This window comes from Pleurodeles waltl, chromosome 6, assembly GCF_031143425.1.
Source record: "Pleurodeles waltl isolate 20211129_DDA chromosome 6, aPleWal1.hap1.20221129, whole genome shotgun sequence".
In the NCBI taxonomy this organism is placed as follows: Eukaryota; Metazoa; Chordata; class Amphibia; order Caudata; family Salamandridae; genus Pleurodeles; species Pleurodeles waltl.
Genome location: NC_090445.1, coordinates 322,904,155 through 322,925,062, shown reverse-complemented (window position 1 = coordinate 322,925,062; position 20,908 = coordinate 322,904,155). Strand labels below are relative to the sequence as shown.

Here is a 20,908-nt window from a genome sequence, read left to right as displayed (position 1 = left end):
TCGGTGTCGATCTGTTATAACTCACCCGATACCGAACGCAAACAATACCGACGATTTTTCCGAGATTCTAACTAACTTTCCGACCCGAAACCCGGAGCGAAAAGGAACACGTCCGAACCCGATGGCGGGAAAAAAACAATCTAAGATGGAGTCGACGCACATGCGCAATGGAGCCGAAATGGGAGGAGTCCCTCGATCTCGTGACTCGAAAAGACTTCTTCGAAGAAAAACAACCTGTAACACTCCGAGCCCAACACTAGATGGCGGGATGTGCACAGCATGTGTATCTGCAGCTACACATGCCATCGAACATACAAATATAAAGTAACTGGAATGGCCAAAGGCATGCAGGGGGGAGGGAGGGCGCATGTGAATCTACAGCACTACACGCCATGAACAGATGCTTACCAGGTAAGTAACATTTTCTGTTCAATGGCATGTGTGGCTGTAGACACACATGCTCTGCATAGATCGTAAAGCAGTCCCTCCATAAAAGCAGTGGCTAGCCTTTGGGATTTGCAGTTGACTGGAAAAGTGTTTGTAGCGTAGCTTGACCAGCATTCGCTTGCTGACATGCTAGTGCTTCCACACAGTAATGGTTTGTAAATGTATGTGGAATACAACATGTAGATGCCTTACAGATGACCGCTATAGGTATGTTTCCAAGGAAGGCCATAGTGGCCCCTTTTTCCTAGTAGAATGTGCTCTAGGAGTAACAGGTAACTGTCTCTTTGCTTAAGCACAGCAAATTTATATACACCTTACTATCCATCTACCTATGATCTTTTTGGATAATGGACTGCCTTTGTGAGGTAATGCAAAAGCTACAAAGAGTGGTTTCGTTTTCCTAAATTCTTTGGTTCTGTCAATGTAAAATATGAGTGCTCATTTAACATCGTGTGTGGAGAGCTCTTGCTGCAACTGAGTCAGGCTGCAGAAAGAAGACTGGTAGCTCAATGGATTGGTTGGTATGAAATTGGGAAACCATTTTAGGAAGGAACTTCAGGTTTGTGTGAAGGACCACCTTGTCTCTATGAATTTGGAAGCAATGTTCTTCCAAGGTTAGGGCCTGGAGCTCACTAACACTTCTAACTGATGTGATAGAGACTAGGAACGCCGCTTTCCAAGACAGATACTGAAGAGGACAAAAATGAAGTGGCTCAAAAGGAGGGCCCAGGAGCCTGGTAAGCACAATATGGAGGCTCCAGGATAGTGCAGAGGTACTCTGGGTGGAATAACCCTTTTGAAGACTTCAATCAATCAATCAGGAATTTGTAAAGTGCACTACTCACCTGTGAGGGTCTCAAGGCGCTGAGGCGGGGAGGGGAGGAGGAAGGAGGGGCAGAGGGGACAGAGGGGAAAGTGGGGGGAGGAGGTGCTGCTACTGCTCGAACAGCCAGTTTCCTGAAGGTAAGGAGGTCTTTGGTCAGACGCAGGTTGATGGGAAGAGTGTTCCACGTCTTGGTAGCGAGGTGCGAGAATGCACCGTGTACGTACAATTCTTCTGAAACTGGGGGAGAAGAGACTAAAAACTGTGAACCCAAGCCGGATTGGGGTTTGCTAGTCCCAACTCTGCAATCAGAAAAGCTCCTAAATAGGGCTGTATCTGAAGAGGTTGGAGATGGGATTTGACAAAGTTGATAGTGAATCCCAGTGTGTAAAGCAGGTACGCTGTCATCTGAGTGTGATATTGGCACTGTAATAGTGTGCTGGCTTTCACACCAGTCGTCTAGGTAAAGGAACACATTAATGTTTTGAGTTTGAGGAGTGGTAATGAGCTCCAGACAATACCCATGTTGAATAATGGAAAGGACCCATTGGTCCGTGGTGATGTTGACCCATTCTGGATGAACATTTTTAAGTCGTTCTCCGACAGGTGTGGAGTGGACAGGGGAAGATGGAGGCTTTGCAGCGGAGGTAGAGCCTCGGGAGGCAATGCTCTTACCTCTGCCCATGTTGTTATTGCCCCTGTAGTACCCCCCCTAAAGTAACCCCTAAAATAAAAGGGTGCAGGTTGTCTGGGTTGGGAAGTAGACACCTCTGAGGTTGTAGATCTGTAACCACCTCTGAAGGGGGGGGCGACAGAAAGTGCCCCTTTGTGTGGGGGGCTGTAGAGCACCCATGGCTTTTGCAGTGTCTGGTCTTTTTTCAGCTTCTCAATGGTTGAATCCACTTGATGGCCCACTTGTTGGCTGAAAAGATGCTCCTAATCAAAGGGCATGTTAAGAACAGTTTCCGGGACCTCTAGTGTAAACCCAGAGCATCGAAGCCACGCATGCCTCCTCATCAGGACACTGGTATTAATGCTGTATGCAGCTGTATCTGCAGCATCTAGGGCACAGCGTAAGGAGTTATTAGTAAAGGTTTGCACCTCAGCAACAACTTGCTGTCCTCTTCTGCGGCGCTCTTCTGGGAGAAACTGGAGGAGCTTCTCCATTTCATCCCAGTGAGCCCAGTCATACTTGGCTAGTAAGACCTGTGAATTGGCGATACACCACTGGTTAGCTGCCTGTGGAGCCACCCTTTTGCCAGCAGCATCTAACTTTTTAATCTCTTTATCAGGAGGAGGAGAGTCCCCTGTGGCTTGGCTATTGGCAAGATTTTGTGCAGTGGTGGCTACTGAAGAGTCTGGAGGGACATGTGACCTAATGTATACCAGAGCTGAAGGAGTGGGGTTATATATATATTTTTAATCTACTCTAGGGGTGTAACCCTAAAGCAGACGGGCTCTTTGGAAATTTTGTCGGCTTGGCAAAGCATGCCAGGGTGCCTAGGGAGAAACTGGATATCTCTATGGGTAGATGTAAGAATATCCAACAGGAAGTCCTGTTCAATGGGGTCCCTGCACATCTCTACATTGTGGAAGGCAGCTGCCCTTACCACTACCTGCTGGTAGGATTTACTATCCTCTAGTGGGGAGGGGCATACGAGGTACAAATCTGGGTAATTGCTCAATATGGCATCCGGGTCGTATGAGTCCCAAGGATCTGGGTCCTGCTGTGTCCCACCCAAACCTTCCCCAGTATATGCAGGGGATCCCTGAGGTGTAAAATTTCCTGCAGTAGGTGATGCAGCTGAAGGAGGAAGGGAGGGAAGTGGAGGAGAAGCAGCGGGTTAACGAGGTGGAGTAGGTGGATCTGAAGGAGGAGGTGGTGGTGGAGAAGACTTGTGAGGTGTGCTGTTATCCTTATCCTTGGTAACCTTCTTTGGAGTTGGAGAAGTATCAAAAGCCTCTTGGAAGGACAGTTTCCTGTTCAAAAGTACAGGGGGAGAAGTAATAGTGCACCGTGTGCCCTCCTGGATATGGAGGCGATGCTGCAGAGCTTCCATTGTCTCCAAAATGGCTTCCACCGGTGATGGCATAGCTGAAGACTGGCTAAAATCTTTCTGCTCTGATGTTCTTGGTTCTGTGGTTTTCGGTACCAAGGTTTTTTAGTCGGTGCGATGTTGTCAGCACTGAAGTGGAGGTGGTAGTTGGTCGGCTCGGAGCGAAGACTTAGAGCCAAAGTTTGGACTGAGATGCCAATGATGTCTTGGAACGAGGTGTCGGAGGTCAAAGATGTTGTTTTGGTCTTGGCTATTTTCAGAGCCGAGCTGGAGGGCGAGGCAGCCATAACAACTTTTTGGATCAAGCCATGGCCTGATGGCAGTGGTGGTCCGGCGACCTCTGCAAGGGGTTTTCAACAGTCTTAGGGTAGGCAGGTGGGGCCATGGTACTCACAGGTTGCGCGGAAGTCACCTCTTGGATGTGGATATCCGACAGCACTTCAGAGTCCTGAATCAAGAAGGCCTCCTCTTGTTCCGGCTCCTCCTGGGCGTGTTCCTCCCCAAAAACTTCTGGGGTATCATTCGGAGTCTTGTGCGCCATCTTCAACAAACAATTCTTCAGTCCAGAAGGGTCTTCTTCTACCAGAAGGATTTGCAGGCATCGCAGGTAGCTTCCTAGTAATCGGGGAAAGGGCACAAGTTGCACACCAGATGTTGGTTGGTGTGGGGAAATTTTGCGTGGCATTGAGGACAGAAACAAAATGGCGCCCGTTCCATCAGCTCAGCATAATGGTTGGTGCCGCGTGGTAAGGTAGGTCCAAAACGGGCAAGGATGCCCCAGAGGGTGCACCGTCAGTGCCCAAACTGACGAGTGGAGACAAACGAGAAGATGGAAATGTGCAATCGAGAAACAATACCGTTGATAAAGAGAAGAAAGAAAGAAAGATTTCAAAGATTTCTTTGAAGAAAAACAACTTGTAACACTCCAGACCCACCACTAGAAGGCAGGAGTATGCAGAGCATATGTATCTACAGCCACAAATGCCATAGAACAATATATTATTACAGAAAGCGCTCTCCATCTCCGTGCGCGAGGATACCCAGGCTGTGAAGCATGAAACAGCACAGGACCTCAGGGATTTCAGACGAGACATGGAGGAGAAGGGCGACAGGATGTCCACGCTTGAGGACAATGAAATCAGACGGGTGAGGAGACAGAACACTTGCAGCAAGACGCCCTATGCCTGCAAGAGCAACAAGCAGCACTGCAAGCTAACACAGAAGACCTTGAAAACCGCTCACGCAGGAATAACATTTGCATCCATAGAGCAGTGAGTGGGGCCGAGGGCATAGACATTACAGGGTACATGAGGGTGCTCGTCGCCAAATATGGACTTGCTGGCAGATACTGAAATGCAGTTGGGAAGGGAGTATATGGTGGGCCTCGCAAGTGTCGAAGGAGGCCGTCCACCTGACATCCTTGCCTGCGTGCATGATTTCAGATTGTAAAAGAGGGGGCAGGGTGAGGGATGCTGAGCCTGTCCTTTTCTGAGGCCACAAATTAGCGTTATACAAATACTTGTCCATGTTAACCCTCCTGAAATGCAGGGCTTTCTGCCCAGTCACAACATTTCTCAGGAGAAAGGGGATCTCCTACAATTGGGACCATCCATCTCGCCTTATTTTTCCTGGGAACACACTCATCATCAACTCAAAGACCTGAAGGAGGCTTGCAGACTCCTAAACATATTCGATGAGGCAGAGGGGAAGTTGCCATGCAGGCCCTGCTAGAACAAGGAGAGACAGCGCAGCAAATGGAGGAGAATTCCAGCATCACCCAACGGCTTGCGAACAGACCCCAAAACCATTGCATAGGAGCGACATGCTGACACTGACAGCAGTGACCTAGAATGACAAGAGACAAACTAAAGCCATTCCCAGTCCTGTGTCTGGCTTGGACCCCCTGCTAAGTTAGTGGGGCTATATCTGCCTTTTTGGGCATGGGGGCGAATAGCTCTGCTACACACCCTCGGATGCAGACTTGCCAGGATCTCTCACAGCATCACCTCATGGACTTCCTTAGACACTACCAGATCAACAGTGGACTCATTTGTTTCTGGTTTGAGCTTATGGTTGAGGGTTACGTTAGTTATGTACTTACTCAACTGTGGGGCCCACAAGTGTGCATGGGACCCCTTCACACAACTGGCCTGCTAGCTCCAGGGGGCGTCAGAGCCTGGTACAGTCTATGCCACCATAACTGGGCACACACCTAAGATATAGCCTTCCTTTACCCTTCCCCACAATGAGTTGAAGATTGTCACCCTTAGTGTGAAAGGGCTCAATAACACAGTCAAAAGTAAAGCGATTCTGTGTTATCTAAAACATGATGGTGGGGATGTATGCTTGTTGCAGGAGACTCCTTTAACCCCAGACGGCAGTCATAGGCTGAAATAATAAAACTTCCCATACCAGTATTTCTCCTACAACCGTATAAAGAAAGGATCAGTTGCTATAGTCTTCTCCTGCTCCTTTAAAAGGGCAGCGGGCGAAAAGTCGTCAAGCTATGGGGGTGACTGTTAGTGTATCAAGTCCAACTGGGGGATGTGGCCTTCACCCTGGCTTCCATATACAACCCTAACGATAATCAGGAGCAATTTTTAATGCAGGCCATAACTGACATTATGGAATCCTCAGACTGGACGATTTTGATAGGAGAGGACCTTAACCTGGTGCTGAGTAATGCCCTAGTTAGGTCGGGACAGTGCTATGGCCAAGCTGGAGCACTCTCACATGAGGGGGCAATCTGACTACAGGAAGTGGGATTGTGCAAGCTGTGGCGAGTGGCACACCGGCATACTAGGGACTATACCTTAAACTCCTGTGCTCATACCATCTATGCGGGCACTGATTATTTTTTGGGACAGGGGCGGTAGGGGTGAGTGCAGAAGCAGATTAAAAAACAATAGAAATTTAACTCAGGACGCTATCCGATCATGCTACCTTAACTATTGTGCTTCTGGTGGCCCCTATACATCAGAGTATCCATCTTTGACGATTACAGGTGAGCTTGCTCCACTGACCTGACACAGGTCATCATATCATACCGACAATTACTGACATCCTAACTATAAATGATGTAGAAGGTATTTCCATAGCTACCATGGGGACATTCTGAAGGCAGTCATTGGGGGGAGTTTATTTCCGGGTCCACTGCTGACAATTTACTGCGTAAGGAAAAGAAAGGAGAGGTGAAGGGAAGGGTAAGAGAACTGGAGGACATCGGTAAATGGACAAGGGTCTAAGAATGTGGCAGCAACTGAAGATGGTGAAGGCACAGCTATGTAGTTTAGGTTTAGATAGGGCGGAATATGCACTGCTCTGCTTGCAACACTGCTTCTGTGTAGAAGTCTACAAATGCGACAGACTCTTAGATAACAAACGGCAGAGGAGTAGTGGAGACAGGGGATCAGGGAGTGCAGTGGTCGAAATTTCATTTTATTTAAGATTTAAAAAAAAATATGACCCCATCTTCAAGACTGGGTGTTGAGAAATATAAATGGCTGACCCTTTTTAAATACTAATATGGGAGGAAGCATATAGAATTGAGTTCTTAACCAGTGGTCAATGAACTGCAGGGGGTCAGTGAAGCCTATTCAAGGGCCCATGACTGCTTAGAAAATGAATAATATTGATAGCAATAAAGTTTATATAAATAAAGCTGCAAAATGTGAAATTGCAAATGTTAAACATTCTGTAGATGTGAAAGAATCCGAAATTGGAGGTGCAAATTAAGACAGTATTGTCAGATTGATTCATGGGAGCAGTACAAGTGCATCACACAGAATATAGTATGTACGACGAGTGGCCTCAATTGAATGTTGGAAAGCTCCAACATTTTTATTTTCTTATGTTTGTTTGTGAACTTAAGATATTTTATCATTTGTTTGATAAATGCGTATTAGTGCTTTTTATTGTTTTGCAGTTCAAATCATTGGAAATGCCTAGGATGGAGTAATGTCTCAGTGGGAGTCCTAGGATTCCATAAATAATTCGGTGGGCGTACCCAGAATGCAGTAATGATAAAGAGGGGTGGGGGAGGGTGGGGGGGAATCTGAGATACAACCTACTGTTTGGCCATTTTTTGAGCTTTAGATGTAAGTGCACAAAGAAGAAGATTATTTCTAAAAAGTTAAAAGCCTAACATCTAAATTGATTGCCAGAGAATATCCATAGTGGTTGATCAAAAAAACATCACTCAGAAGGGTTTGGTTTATCAACAGTGAAACCCTAGTGAATGACAAAGAAATAAACAAGGAAACCTGTTGAGTATGTGTCACCACATTTGGTACTGACTCCAACAATGTCCAAAAATCATTTTGAAAAAGTGGCACTGATTACACACACTTTCCTCATTAAAACACCTATTATTGCATTCTAAAGGGGTAGGAATATCACAGCCAGGCTAATCAAAGCATATAAGGAACCTGAAAATACACACCTCCCCCCCCCCCCCCCCCAATGCAGGATATGCAACTTCTCACAGGTCACCATAATTATGGAAACTGACTTGCATGGAATACTACATGTACAATTGAATAATGTAATATAACTGGTAAAAAAAAATGGAAAACCAAAAATATAATATATGCATTAAATGTCCATACATTGGAAAAACATCACAGCCTTTCACAGGGCCCTTTGAATGACCCGCTCTGTTCCAGACAGTCCTATCCTGATGACCTAGAATGATTCTTAAGCATAGATTGCTTAAAATGCTAGTTTCTTTTAACTTATTTGTAATACAGGTGATGTATGGTAGTATATTACAGACATTTTGCAGAGAAATGTGCATAGGGTTTTCAGCACCATGCAGTATCCATAAAAAAAGTTCATTTTAGATCAAAAGAGGACCTCACATATGAGAAATGCAAGTGGGTCGCTGAGATTATTTGCAATAATATTTGTGAGCTGCTTTATTACAATATTGAAAACACACATCACTGTCCCTAAATATTAGATGGAAACGTTTAAAATGGGGACCCGTTTACATGTGCACTGTCAGTGATCTGGCCAAAGAGCTGACATTGAATCATAAATTCAAAGTTGTTCTGAACAGAGGCTCTCAAAATACATTTGGTCCAGGGCCCCTAAAATTCTTAAGATGTCCCTGAGTATGACGTCTTATATGGCTACATTTAATCAAGAACTTGTAATGTCCTGAATGTCCCATTGGTAGAACATTACAAAGAACAGAATCACTCAGCTAAGGAAATGAAATGGTTCGTTCTAGAATGGGTGACATTTTCCATGAGAAAGCACAGCGTGGAGCAGGTAGTTGCAATCAAAGAAAGAACATAGATATGGCAAGCAGACCCTGTGGAAAAACGTCTTAAACATTCAGTAGAATGGCACTCATTAGCTGCAAGCTACTTTATTATAGTGTTCCATTATTATCCTCTTCCTTGTATTCTTCTTGATAGACAAGTTGTGGTATGACGTAAAAGAAAAGTGAAAGTGAATAATTTGTCGACATTTCAGTTTCAAAGTCAAACAAGTACCTGTGTTGGAAGAGAAAAGAGGCTAAGGCCGGACCACAAGAAGTGGAAAAGGAGAACAGAGATAAAAGGACTACAGAGAGGGAACCCCACTGAAAAAAACAGAATTGAAGAGGAAGATGTTATAGAAATATAACTTTTTTTTTTTTTTACCGAAATGTCTGCGCCTCTGTACAGGAATCCTGACACCAGCTCTCCTTGCGCCCTAAGAAGAAGAAAACTTGATATAAGTGCTAATGTATGGGCCTTTGGAGCTCTAACCTATAATTCACTTCTCAGATACGATAACCAGACTTATAAACCCAAAACTCTTAAGATACCAAACCTTTCATGAAATCCACTTTCACAATTCTAAGAACTGAACTGATGATCACCCCTGTGTATCTAGTCACAGATAATGGGACAGCCATTACTTCTACTGGGCAGTGCCTTGACAAACTTACATCTCAAAACATTATTCCCACATTTGCCATTCAATACAATTACCTTATCAGATAGCAAAAGGGTTAAATAATTAAGAAGTTATCACTAATTCATTTTACTAGAATTAAATGCATTTAAGTATAACAAAAAAATTCCACAGAATATAATGTAATAAAAAAGTTACCATTAATAAAGTTAGTGTTAGGGTAAGGGTGTAATTGATTGTAATGTGCATAAGACCCCCCAAGCATCTCAAACTTAAGATCCAAAATAAAGTTCAAAGGTTTCCGCTGAATTCTTATTGCAATCTTCAGCACAAATTCAGAGACCTTCTGATAAATCAAGACCCCAATCTAGTGTTAAAAGAAGTTTCCCACTCCTGCAAAGTGAATAGTACAAAATACTTATGTATATATATATATCTATCCCAGTCACCTAAACGGAGCTCCTTGACATACCACATCACAGAGTCAACAGCTGCATCTAGTCAAATCGGCATCATCACATCATAAACCCCAAATACATTCAACATCGAATCCCTAAGAGTAAATCCTGTCTAAATCGTGTACTGGGTCACAGCACTCTCAATCTGTTAACCAACCACGTACTGCACTGCGTACTGGGTGTAACGTACTATGTACACCCCTTATTCATCACTTCGGTTCCCACACCGAACTAAAACACACATATTAGCCCGGAAATTTTTTTTTTGGTGGTGGTGGGAACGATTTGAATGTACTTAGCAGTTGTTTAAGTTTTTCCTGTTTGATTGAAGACCTGACAAAGTCCAAGAAATATTTGCCACAGCATTGAAACTGATGTTGGCTTAATGTGCATTCCGAACTACGTGGGTTCATGATTTATAAGAAGGTCTCTGAATTTGTACTGAAGATTGCAGTAAAAATTCAAAAGAATACTTTGGGCTTTACTTTGGACCTTAAATTTGGGATGCTCAGGGGGGTCTTATGCAGATTGTTTTGAAAAGGTGTTGTTTCAATAAAGTGTTTGGTGGCTCCTTTTTCTTTGTTGAGCAGCATTTTGAATGACTACAATTTGGAACTTTACTATAAAAATATCCAGGTTGTGTATTTTAGTGCCTTGCCACCTAACTCAATCAATGATCTTAAATAATTTAACATGCAACACATTAATAAACTGTATTGATTTGAAATCAAATACAATAAAATAAAAAAAAAAACACCATGATCTAGAGATATGGGTTGTCATTCATATTAGCGTTGCCCATTTTAAATACAATCCACTATATTTGCATTTAAATAATCAAATTAAACATTAGGCATTCTTGACAGGCAGAGTTAGCATTAGGATAAAAATATATATTTCACATTGGCTAGGGACAGCATCAGGGTAAGAACTGCTTAATTCAATGTATTTAACAATGACTGACATACAGATAATGAAATGTTTTTATTGATAAAGAATAATAATAATAATGTAGGAGTTGGGGTAAGGAGGAAGAAAATTCATTTTAATTTAATGTATTTTAAACTAATTATAATACATGAATTACTTGTACTTTGATATTTATCATAGCTGAGGGTGAGAAGTAAGGTGATCAACGTGGCAAGCTGAAAATGGCGCCATAAGAGCTCCCTGTCTGCCAGCCCAGAAACTCATTGATCATGCAAAATATGGTTTATTTGCAAGCCGACAATGGCAGAGGCATTATGGGATCTGCAAGGAACATCAAAATCAAATTTGCACTCGTGCCCACTGGATGATGTTAGATAGGACTCCAAAAAGAATAAGCGCAGGCCACACTAACAGCAAAATGACGCTGGCTATGTTTATGTGAGCTTTGTGTTAATCCCTCCAGGGGAGGTGGGAGACGCACCTGGGGGCATCATGGCTCAGTACTAATATTGCAGGGCTACTACCTTCCTTATCGCATCCTAGCAGATGGGCGCTCCTGAAGAGAGGGTTGATAGAGCATCTGATACTGCCCTGCCTTCCTAAACGCGTCCTGGTCACCGAGCACTCCTGGAGAGAGGAATAAAATACTACAGTGCATCCTTGGATATCCCACTGTACTGAATCGAGTACTGGCCTGGTCAGCGGCTTACACACCGATAACTACATGAAGGGTAAGTCGGTCTGGTGACAGTGCTGCACAGCTGACCCTCACTGAGGACAGAACAGCAAGCCAAATGCGATGGATTTGGGGGATGGAAAGACGTTCTGCTGCTCATGAGGGCAGTAGGGAGTGAGCCTTAATCCTCCTTTCTGTTCTGTTCCAAATCTTGAACATAATATTATATTTTGGTTAGAGAGAGGGGGGAACCTTTCAGCTGAAGCTCATATTTACTGCTTATAGAACTATGTGCACTTGACCTCTGCTAACCACTGGTAAAGTGCCTGTGCTACTCTCCTTTCAACATGGCATGATTAGTGTACACCTGATTGGTTTATTTAATTTAATTTGTCCATATGTCCCTAGTATATGGCACAAATCCTACCCAGGAATGCTAAATTAAATTAAATGCTACTAGAGGGCTGCAGAACTCATCACTGTGCCACTCACTGCAGTTGCACTGTAAAACATATCTCCAGATCTACCTTTGTAGCCTGCCTGTGCACTTTCAAAACTACAAATTCGACCAGTGAAAATAACCCCTTTCACCTGACCAAAACCTTCCTTTTAAAAATTTATAAGTCATCCGAAGCCCTAAGTATGCCTTATTGCCTATAAGGTAGGATGCATGGTAATTAAAATGAGGACAAATGAGCTATTTTCACTTTTGCAAGCGTGGCTGTGTCATAGGAAAACAATGGTATAAAATATTAAATACTAATACAGTAGCTGTGGAATGTGATTAGCAAGAAAACAACTATGATAATGGTTAATAGACATACAATTCAATAGCGAAGTTTGTTTTTTTCCTAAATATTATAGAAAGGAAAATGTTACTTACCGAGTGAGCATCAGCTTTGCGACATGCAGTGCTGCAGATTCACATGCTCTGCATACTTCTGCCATCTAATGTTGGGTCCGGAAGGTTGGAAACTGTTTTTCTTCCAAACGTCTTTAGAGTTACAAGGTGCAGTGACTCTTCATTCTTGGTGATACTGCGCATGGACATCAACTCCATCATTAAAACTGCTTTCCCGCAGGCGGGTGAGAATGGAGTGTAGTTTAATAGAAAAGACAGGGATGTCCATGCAAAGGAGTATATGAATAACGGTGAATATACTGCAATGTCTACCAGTGTCTGGGGAGGATGGTGGGTGCATATGAATCAACAGCACTGTATGCTACAAACAGTTGTTTAGAGGGTAACATTTTCCATTTGATGGCATGTATGGCTGTAGATACACATGCTCTGCATAGACTAAAGCAGAGCCCTCGGGAAAGCAGTGGCTTATCTGTGGGTGGTGCAGTGGTCTGGAAAACGTGTATGTAGTACTGCCTAACATATATTAGTTTGCTGCCGTGCTAAGGCATCCACACAATAATGCATGGTGAAATTATGCGGTGCAGACAATGTAGCTGCCTTACATATGTCATCTATGGGATTATTTACTAAAAAGGCCATGGTTGCTCCTTTTTAACGAGTGGAGTGCGCTCTAGGAGGACCAAGTAAAGGTCTTTATCAAAGCAAATCTGGATATATTTAACAATCAACCTGCCGGATAAAGATAAGGGGTTATCTTTGTGTGGTGGCGAGAAAACAACAAAAAGCTGTTTGGGCTTTTTAAAATTTTTGTTCTGTCTAGCAGAACAAAAGCACCCTTTTAACAATTGAAGTGTGGGGAGCTCTTTCAGCAACAGAATCTGGCTGCAGAAAGAAGACTGGCAATTCAATAAATTGAGGTGGAATTCAGATACCATCTTTGGTACAAATTTAGGGTTGGTGCGAAGAACTACTTTATCTTTGTGTATTTAGAAAAAGGGTTCTTGCAGGGTTAAAGCCTGGAGCTCACTTACATGCCTAAGTGAAGTGATAGCAACTAAAAATGCCACCTCCAAAGGCAAAAACTGAAAGGGGCATAAATGTAGAGGTTCAAATGGTGGGCCCATAAGTCTAGTGAGCACAATATTAAGATTTCAAGAAGGCACAGGAGGTGTTCCTGGCGGAATCACTTTAGATAACTTCCATAAAAAGCATTAATGACTGGAATCTTGAAAAGGAAAGAATGCCGTCTATTCTGAAGGTAAGCAGCTATAGCTGCCAGTGTAGTCTTATGGAAGTGTACGCTAGGTTTGCTTTTTGCAAATGAAGAATATAGGAAGGAAAACCCTGCACCGAGACCTTGGAAGGATCCCCTTGTTTGGATCGACTGTAGCAGACTAAGGCCCACATTAAGAGTTTGGAGGGCGGTGGAGGCCGCCCGCCAAACCCGTACCGCCATCAGGCCGCCTGAACACCGCTGGCCCAATTAGGAGTTCACTGCAGGGCCTGTTTCCACCTGCTGGACCTGCGGTGAATAAGGCCTTAACAATGACGGCAACTCGTATTTGAGCCAATGCCAATGCGGCGGTGCAGCGGGTGCAGCAGCACCCGTCGCGCTTTTCACTGCCCGAAAACGGGAGTGCAGGAGCCCCGGCACTCCCTTTCCGCCAGCCTTTGCATTGGGGGGCTACCGCCATGCCAAGGCTGGCGGAAAGGGGACTCATCATCCCCAGAGCAGCGCTGCCCTGGTGGATTACAACCGCAGAGACCATTAGGCTGTTGCCTGCTGGAAACCTGGCAGTGCTAGCGGTCTGACCGTGGTGCTTTCGCCTCAGTTGTAATGTCATGGTCAAATCGCCACTTTTGCGGCGTTCCAACCGCAACCGTGACCCTGTCGGTCTGGTGACCGCCAGGGTCATAATGAGGGCCAAAGTGTTTCCATTCTGCTGCATAACATGCTCTAGCAGTGTCATGCATAACATGCTCTAGCAGTGGGTCTACATGCTTCCTTAAGAATATCCATGCATTTTTGAGGCAGGTTAAGGTATCCAAACTCTATGACTTCCGGAGCCATATCCCAAGGTTTAACCCCTTCGTTGCCATGGACGTAATGGTTACGTCCATGGCAGCACCCGTGTGGCGCCATGGACATAACCATTACGTCCTGCGACCGGCCCTCGGGGGAAGCGCTAGCGCTCCCCCGAGGGCCACCCCCCACACCCCCCAGGCCAGGGCTGAAAGGGGAATCCCTTCCCCTTCCACCCATGCCCCCCGCGACATCAGCGCGGGAGCGCGCGCTGACAATCAGAGAGCCTCCCCTCGGAAGAGAAATGCTTTGCATTTCTCTTCAGATCACATGGGGGAGGCTGAGAGAGGCTTCAAAGGGAAGGAAAGTTATTTCCTTCCCTTTGAAGTCTCTCTCTGCGTTTTGGCAGCCGGATTGAAAGCAATCCGGCTGTCAAAACGCCCACTAGACACCAGGGATTTTTTTTTTTTTTTTTAAGGAAACTAACATAAGGGAGTGACCCCTTGGGCAAGGGTCGCTCCCAGGGGGGCATTTTTTTTAAGGCCTTTTCTGACCCCCCCCCCCCCGGGGGCAGAAACCTCTAGGCACCAGAGTTAATTTTTTTTTAGTTTGTTTTGTTTACTTTTTTGTGTTAGAGGTGGGGAGTGACCCCTTGGGCAAGGGTCGCTCCCATCCCAGGGGGGGCATTTTTTTAAGGCCTTTTCTGCCCCCCCCGGGGGCAGATCGGCCTATTATTAGGCCAATTTGGCCCGGGGGGGGGGGGGGCAGAAACCTCTAGGCACCAGGGATAATTTTTTTTTTTGTTTAGTTTTTTGTTTTAGAGGTTGGGGAGCAACCCCTTAGGCAAGGGTCGCTCCCCTAGGGGGCAAATTATATTTAGGCCATTGGGCTATTTTTATGAGGCCAATCTGCCCCCAAGGGGGACGGAAACCACTAGACACCTGGGAGTTGGGTTTTTTTCGTGAATTTCACGTAAGGGGAGCTACCCCTTAGGCAAGGGTCGCTCCCCTGGGGGGCAAATTTATTTTATGCCATTTCTGCCACCCAGGGGGGCAGATCAGCCTATTTTAATTAGGCCGATCTGCCCCCAAGGGGGGCAGAAACCACTAGGCACCAGGGATCTTTTTTTTTTGCGCCGTCACGCAAGGGGAGCGACCCCGTAGGCAAGGGTCGCTACCGGGGTGGGGGGTGGGGAAGGGGGGGGGGGGGGGTTGGTGGCCAGATTCATTTTAGGCCATTTCTACCCCCCCCTGGGGGCAGATGGGCCTATTGTTATTAGGCCAATCTGCCCCGGGGGGGCAGAAACCTCTAGGTGCCAGGGCTAAATTTTTTTATGTGTTTTTTTTTTTGTTTTGTTTTTTTTACAGATGGGGAGCGACCCCTTAGGCAAGGGTCGCTCCCCTGAAGTGGCAAATTGTATTTAGGCAATTTCTGCCCGCTTTGGGGGCAGATCGGCCGATTTTAGGTCAATCTGCCCCCAAGAGGGGCAGAAACCACTAGGCACCAGGGTTTTTTTTTTTTTGTTGCGCCGTCACGCAAGGGGAGCGACCTTGTAGGCAAGGGTTGCTCCCCGGGAGGGGTGGGGGGGCTAATTTATTTTAGGCCATTTCTGCCCCCGGGGGCAGATCGGCCTATTGTTATTTGGCGATCTGCCCCCCAGGGGGGGCAGAAACCTCTAGGCTCTAGGGCAAATTAATGTTTTATTTTTTTTAAGAGATGGGGAGCGACCCCTTAGGCAAGGGTCGCTCCCCTGGAGGGGTAAATTGTATTTAGACCATTTCTGCCCCCCTTTGGAGGCAAATCAGCCGATTTTAGGTGAATCTTCCCCCGAAACCACTAGGCACCGGATCTTTTTTTTTTTTTTTTTTGCGCCTTCACGCAAGGGGAGCGACCTTGTAGTCAAGCCTCCCCCCCGGGGGGGGGCGGGGGGAACACATTTATTTTAGGCCATTTCTGCCCCCCCGCGGGCCGGCTGAGCTAGAGGCCAAAATCCACAGGTAGGCCCTTTGCAAAAAACACCTCTGTTTTCTGTGAAAAAATGTGATGTGTCCATGTTGTGTTTTGGGCCATTTCCTTTCGTGGGCGGTAGGCTTACCCACACAAGTGAGGTACCATTTTTATCGGGAGACTTGGGGGAACGCTGGGTGGAAGGAAATTTGTGGCTCCTACCAGATTCCAGAACTTTCTGTCACCGAAATGTGAGGAAAATGTGTTTTTTTAGCCAAATTTTGAGGTTTGCAAAGGTTTCTGGGAAACAGAACCTGGTCAGAGCCCCAGAAGTCACCCCATCTTGGATTCCCCTAGGTCTCTAGTTTTCACAAATGCACAGGTTTGGTAGGTTTCCCTAGGTGCCGGCTGAGCTAGGGGCCAAAATCTACAGGTAGGCACTTTGCAAAAAACACCTCTGTTTTCTGTAAAAAAAAAAAAAAAAACGGATGTGTCCACGTTGGGTTTTGGGCCATTTCCTTTCGTGGGAGCTAGGACTACCCACACAAGTGAAGTATCATTTTTATCGGGAGACTTGGGGGAACATAGAATAGCAAAACAAGTGTTATTGCCCCTTGTCTTTCTCTACATTTTTTCCTTCCAAATATAGGAGAGTGTGTAAAAAAAGACGTCTATTTGAGAAATGCCCTGTAATTCACATACTAGTATGGGCACCCCGGAATTCAGAGATGTGCAAATAACCACTGCTCCTCAACACCTTAACTTGTGCCCATTTTGGAAATACAAAGGTTTTCTTGATAGCTATTTTTTACTCTTTATATTTCAGCAAATAAATTGCTGTATACCTGGTATAGAATGAAAACCCACTGCAGGGTGCAGGTCATTTATCGGCTCTGGGTACCTAGAGTTCTTGATGAACCTACAAGCCCTATATATCCCGCAACCAGAAGAGTCCTGCAGACGTAACGGTATATTGCTTTAAAAAATCTGACATTGCAGGAAAAAGTTAGAGTAAAATGTAGAGACAAATTGCAAATTTTTTCACCTCAATTTCAATATTTTATTTGTCAGTTGTTATTTTCTGTAGGAAACCCTTGTAGGATCTACACAAATTACCCCTTGCTGAATTCAGAAGTTTGTCTACTTTTCAGAAATGTTTTGGTTTCTGGGATCCAGCATTGGTTTCACGCCCATTTCTGTCACTGACTGGAAGGAGGCTGAAAGCACAAAAAAATTCGTAAAAATGGGGTATGTCCCAGGAAAATATCAACATTGTGTTGAAAAATTGGGTTTTCTGATTCAAGTCTGCCTGTTCCTGAAAGCTGGGAAGCTGGTGATTTTAGCACCGCAAACCCTTTGTTGATGCCATTTTCAGGGGAAAAAACACAAGCCTTCTTCTGCAGCCCCTTTTTCCCATTTTTTAAAAAAAAAACGAAATTTTCACTGTATTTTGGCTACATTTCTTGGCCTCCTGCTGGGGAAAGACCCAAAGTCTGGGTACCTCTAGAATCCCTAGGATGTTGGGAAAAAAAAGGACGTAAATTTGGCGTGGGTAGCTTATGTGGACAAAAAGTTATGAGGGCCTAAGCGCAAACTGCCCCAAATAGCCAAAAAAAAGGCTTGGCACCTGAGGGGGAAAAGGCCTGGCAGCGAAGGGGTTAATTCCTTGGGATTTGGGTGCCTGATATGATCTTTGTCCTGAGTGAGAAGGTCCGGGTTGAGGGGAAGCTTATCGCGAGGAACTACTGACAGTTCTAGAAAGGTGGTGAACAATGGTTGCCAGCCCCATGTAAGGGCCACCGGGATCAACGTGAGAGATGTTTGCATGAGCTTCCGAACCAGAAATGGAAGAGAGGACAACGCGGACAAGCATAGGCAAATATCCGTGACCAGTTCATCCATAGGCCATTGCCCTTGGACTGAGGGTGCTGGATGAAGGTGAAATTTGGGCATTTTGTGTTTTTTTTTTGTTGCAAATAGATCAATGTTTGGAAGCCCCCACTTTTGAAAGTAGGGAAGCAGGATCAGAAATTACAGAGAGTATACATCTGTCCCTTGATGGTATATTGGAACAGGTTCTATGGCTCCTTGCTTAAGAAAGTCTGAACTTCCTGTTCTGGAGACTGTTTGAGAGTGTGAGGGGGAATATTTGGAGGTGTGGCAAGGAGCTCCAGACAGTAACCATGTTGGATAATATCCAACAACCCCGACAGGTGTTGAGTAGTCAGGGGGCAGGAGAAGGGAGTCACTGCTTTGTGGCAGTTGGGGAGCCACATGGGGAGGATGTTTTGCCTCTTCATTATTATTTCCCCTATACAAACTCCTATAGAAGCCTAATATGGCAGTATGCTTTCCTCTGGCCTTTGTGATAGAAAGACAAGATGTCTGCAGCCATGGATTTAGAGGCCGGTTTGAATGACGGCCAGCGAAAAGACCCACATGCAGCAGTAATTTGCAGAGCACCCATTGATTTAGCCACATCAGAGTCCTCCTTCATTTTTTCGACTGCCTGGCCGACCTGTGAGCCAAAGAGGTGCTTTTTATTGAAGGGTACATTTAGCATAGTCTGATGTACATCAGGCTTAAAGCCAGATATCAATAGTCACAAATGTGGGCACAAAAGGATGCTTGTGCTTATTCCTCGTGCAGCTGTGTCAGCGGCATCTAGGGCACAGAGGATGGAATTATTATATAAATGCTGCCCCTCACTAACAGTCTCTTGGACCCTCTTTCTGAGCTTCTCTGGGAGTTATAGGAGGAGTTCCTCCATTTTGTCCCAGTGGGCACAGTTATATCTGCCTAACAGCCCTTGTGTGTTTTCTATCCGCCAATGGTTGGCAGCTTGGGCTGAAATCCGTTTACCGGAGGCATCGCTAAGTTTGTTCTGCTTATCGGGTGGTGGAAAATCACTAGAGGCCTGAGAATTAGCGCGCTTTCTAGCATTGGAGACCACCAATGAACCAGGGGGAATTCCTAATAAAAATTGGGTCTGCAGGTAAAGCCTTACACTTCTTTTCTACATGCGGTGTAACGATGCATGGTCTAGCAGGGTCTTTGAAGATATCCTCGGAGTGCCTCATCATCCTCTTCACAATTGGGAGGTACTGTGTAGCCTTGTGAGATGTGGGGAGGACCTCAAAAAGGAAATCACCCTAATTGGGCTCCTTATTTAAGAGCACCTGGTGGTAAGTAGCCGCTCTACTGATACACTCCTAAAAGGAGGTGGTATCATCTGGGGAGATGGTCTGTCAGGGTAGTATCTTGGTCAGTGTGGGAATCCACATCATAAGTTGACCAAGGGTCAGTGTACTGTGACAAAGGGAGGGTGTCATCCCCTGATCCCCTTTAAAAGGTTGGAGGTAACGCTGAAGGGTGATGTCAAGAGGGTCACCCTGTGAATGAGGAGGTGCAGGAGAGGGTGGTCGAGGCAGTGTAGGTGGTGGTGCAGAGGTAGGTAGAGGAGGGTGTGGAGCAGAAGAGTCTTTATCCATCCTGGTATTCTCTGCAGGATGCACAGGCACATCAATATCCTCTCCAAACGAAAGTTGTCTCTTGGAGGGGGTAGTAACAACAGCTTTGACTAGAACATGGCCAGTCTGTGGCTGTATATGAAGCTGTTTCTGCTTGGTGTCTAGATGCTGATTCATCTTATGGAGGATGCGCCTTGGCTCCAAAGATCGTGAAATCCTCGTTTTTTTTCAACGTAGAAGCGATCTTATATTTCAAAGCAGAAACGGTCGGACCCAAGACAGGTTGAGCTGGTCTTTTCAGCGCCAGGGTAGTCAGTGCCAACTGGGAGGCCGAAGCAGTCAGTGCCGGAGTGGGAGTTGGACGGCTTGGTGCCGAGACTAAGTTTAGGCTTTGGTTAGAGTGCAGAGCTCGATGGTGGAGCATCTGAATTAGTCTTTTAGTGCCAACCATGGCCTGATGGCAGTGGTGGCCCAGTAGCTTTTACTTTGGCAGAAGGAGCTGATTTTTAGGCAGGACAGGTGAGCCAATACTCACTGTATGTTGCGCCAGAGGGAGATCTTGCATCTCTAGGACCACGTCCACATCCGAATCCGAGGCCTCAACCGAAAAAGCCTCCTCCTTAGTAGCAAAGACTTCTTGTATTTCTTTTTCTGCCTCTGACATCTTGTTCTCCAAAGATGTCCAGTGTCCCTTCAATCTCCTGTCGCTGCACCTCACCGTGGTGGGCTGTTCGATCCTGTAACGTTTTCTTGGATCAAAAAGTCTGACAAGCCGTGCTGTCCTCCTCTTTATCACCAGGGGACAGACAGAGGTTGCAGACCCAGTGCTGGTCGGTCTGCAGGAATTTTGTGTGGCAGTTGGAACAGAAATGGAAGGTAGTCTGTTCCATTAGGAGTTAATTCTCTCCTTGGTCAAATCGAGAAAATGTCAGTTCGAAAGGCAAGGCCCAGAAGGCCTCTGCCGGTGCGCGTCAATCCAACAGGTGATTGCTTCTCATTCCGAAATGCAAGAAACGGAATATGCACATTCAAAAACAACATCGACTGTGGGGGATGTGTCCTGAATGGAAAGAGTCTGAAAAGGCGGTCTTCGCCTGGGCTTCAGTGAAACACAACTGAACACGACGGCCGAAGAAAACAATCTAACAATGGAGTCTATGCTCATGCGCAGTATCCCCGAAAAGAAGGAGTCACTCAACCTCGTGACTCTAAAGACTTTTCAAAGAGAAACAACTTGCAACCTTCCAGACCAAACACTAGATGGCAGAGCATCTGTATCTACGGCTACACATGCCATCAAACATA

General features: G+C 45.5%; 1 protein-coding gene across 2 annotated transcripts in view; it reads right to left on the bottom strand.

Annotated features, from left to right (window-relative positions):
* Nucleotides 1-20,908, bottom strand: part of RABGGTA (Rab geranylgeranyltransferase subunit alpha) — a 316,511-nt gene that overhangs the window by 146,887 nt on the left and 148,716 nt on the right. For both annotated transcript variants that reach the window (XM_069238152.1, XM_069238151.1), the window contains one exon: nucleotides 8,979-9,030. In XM_069238152.1, the coding sequence (XP_069094253.1) occupies nucleotides 8,979-9,030 (52 nt within the window). The remainder of the gene's footprint in view (nucleotides 1-8,978; nucleotides 9,031-20,908) is intronic.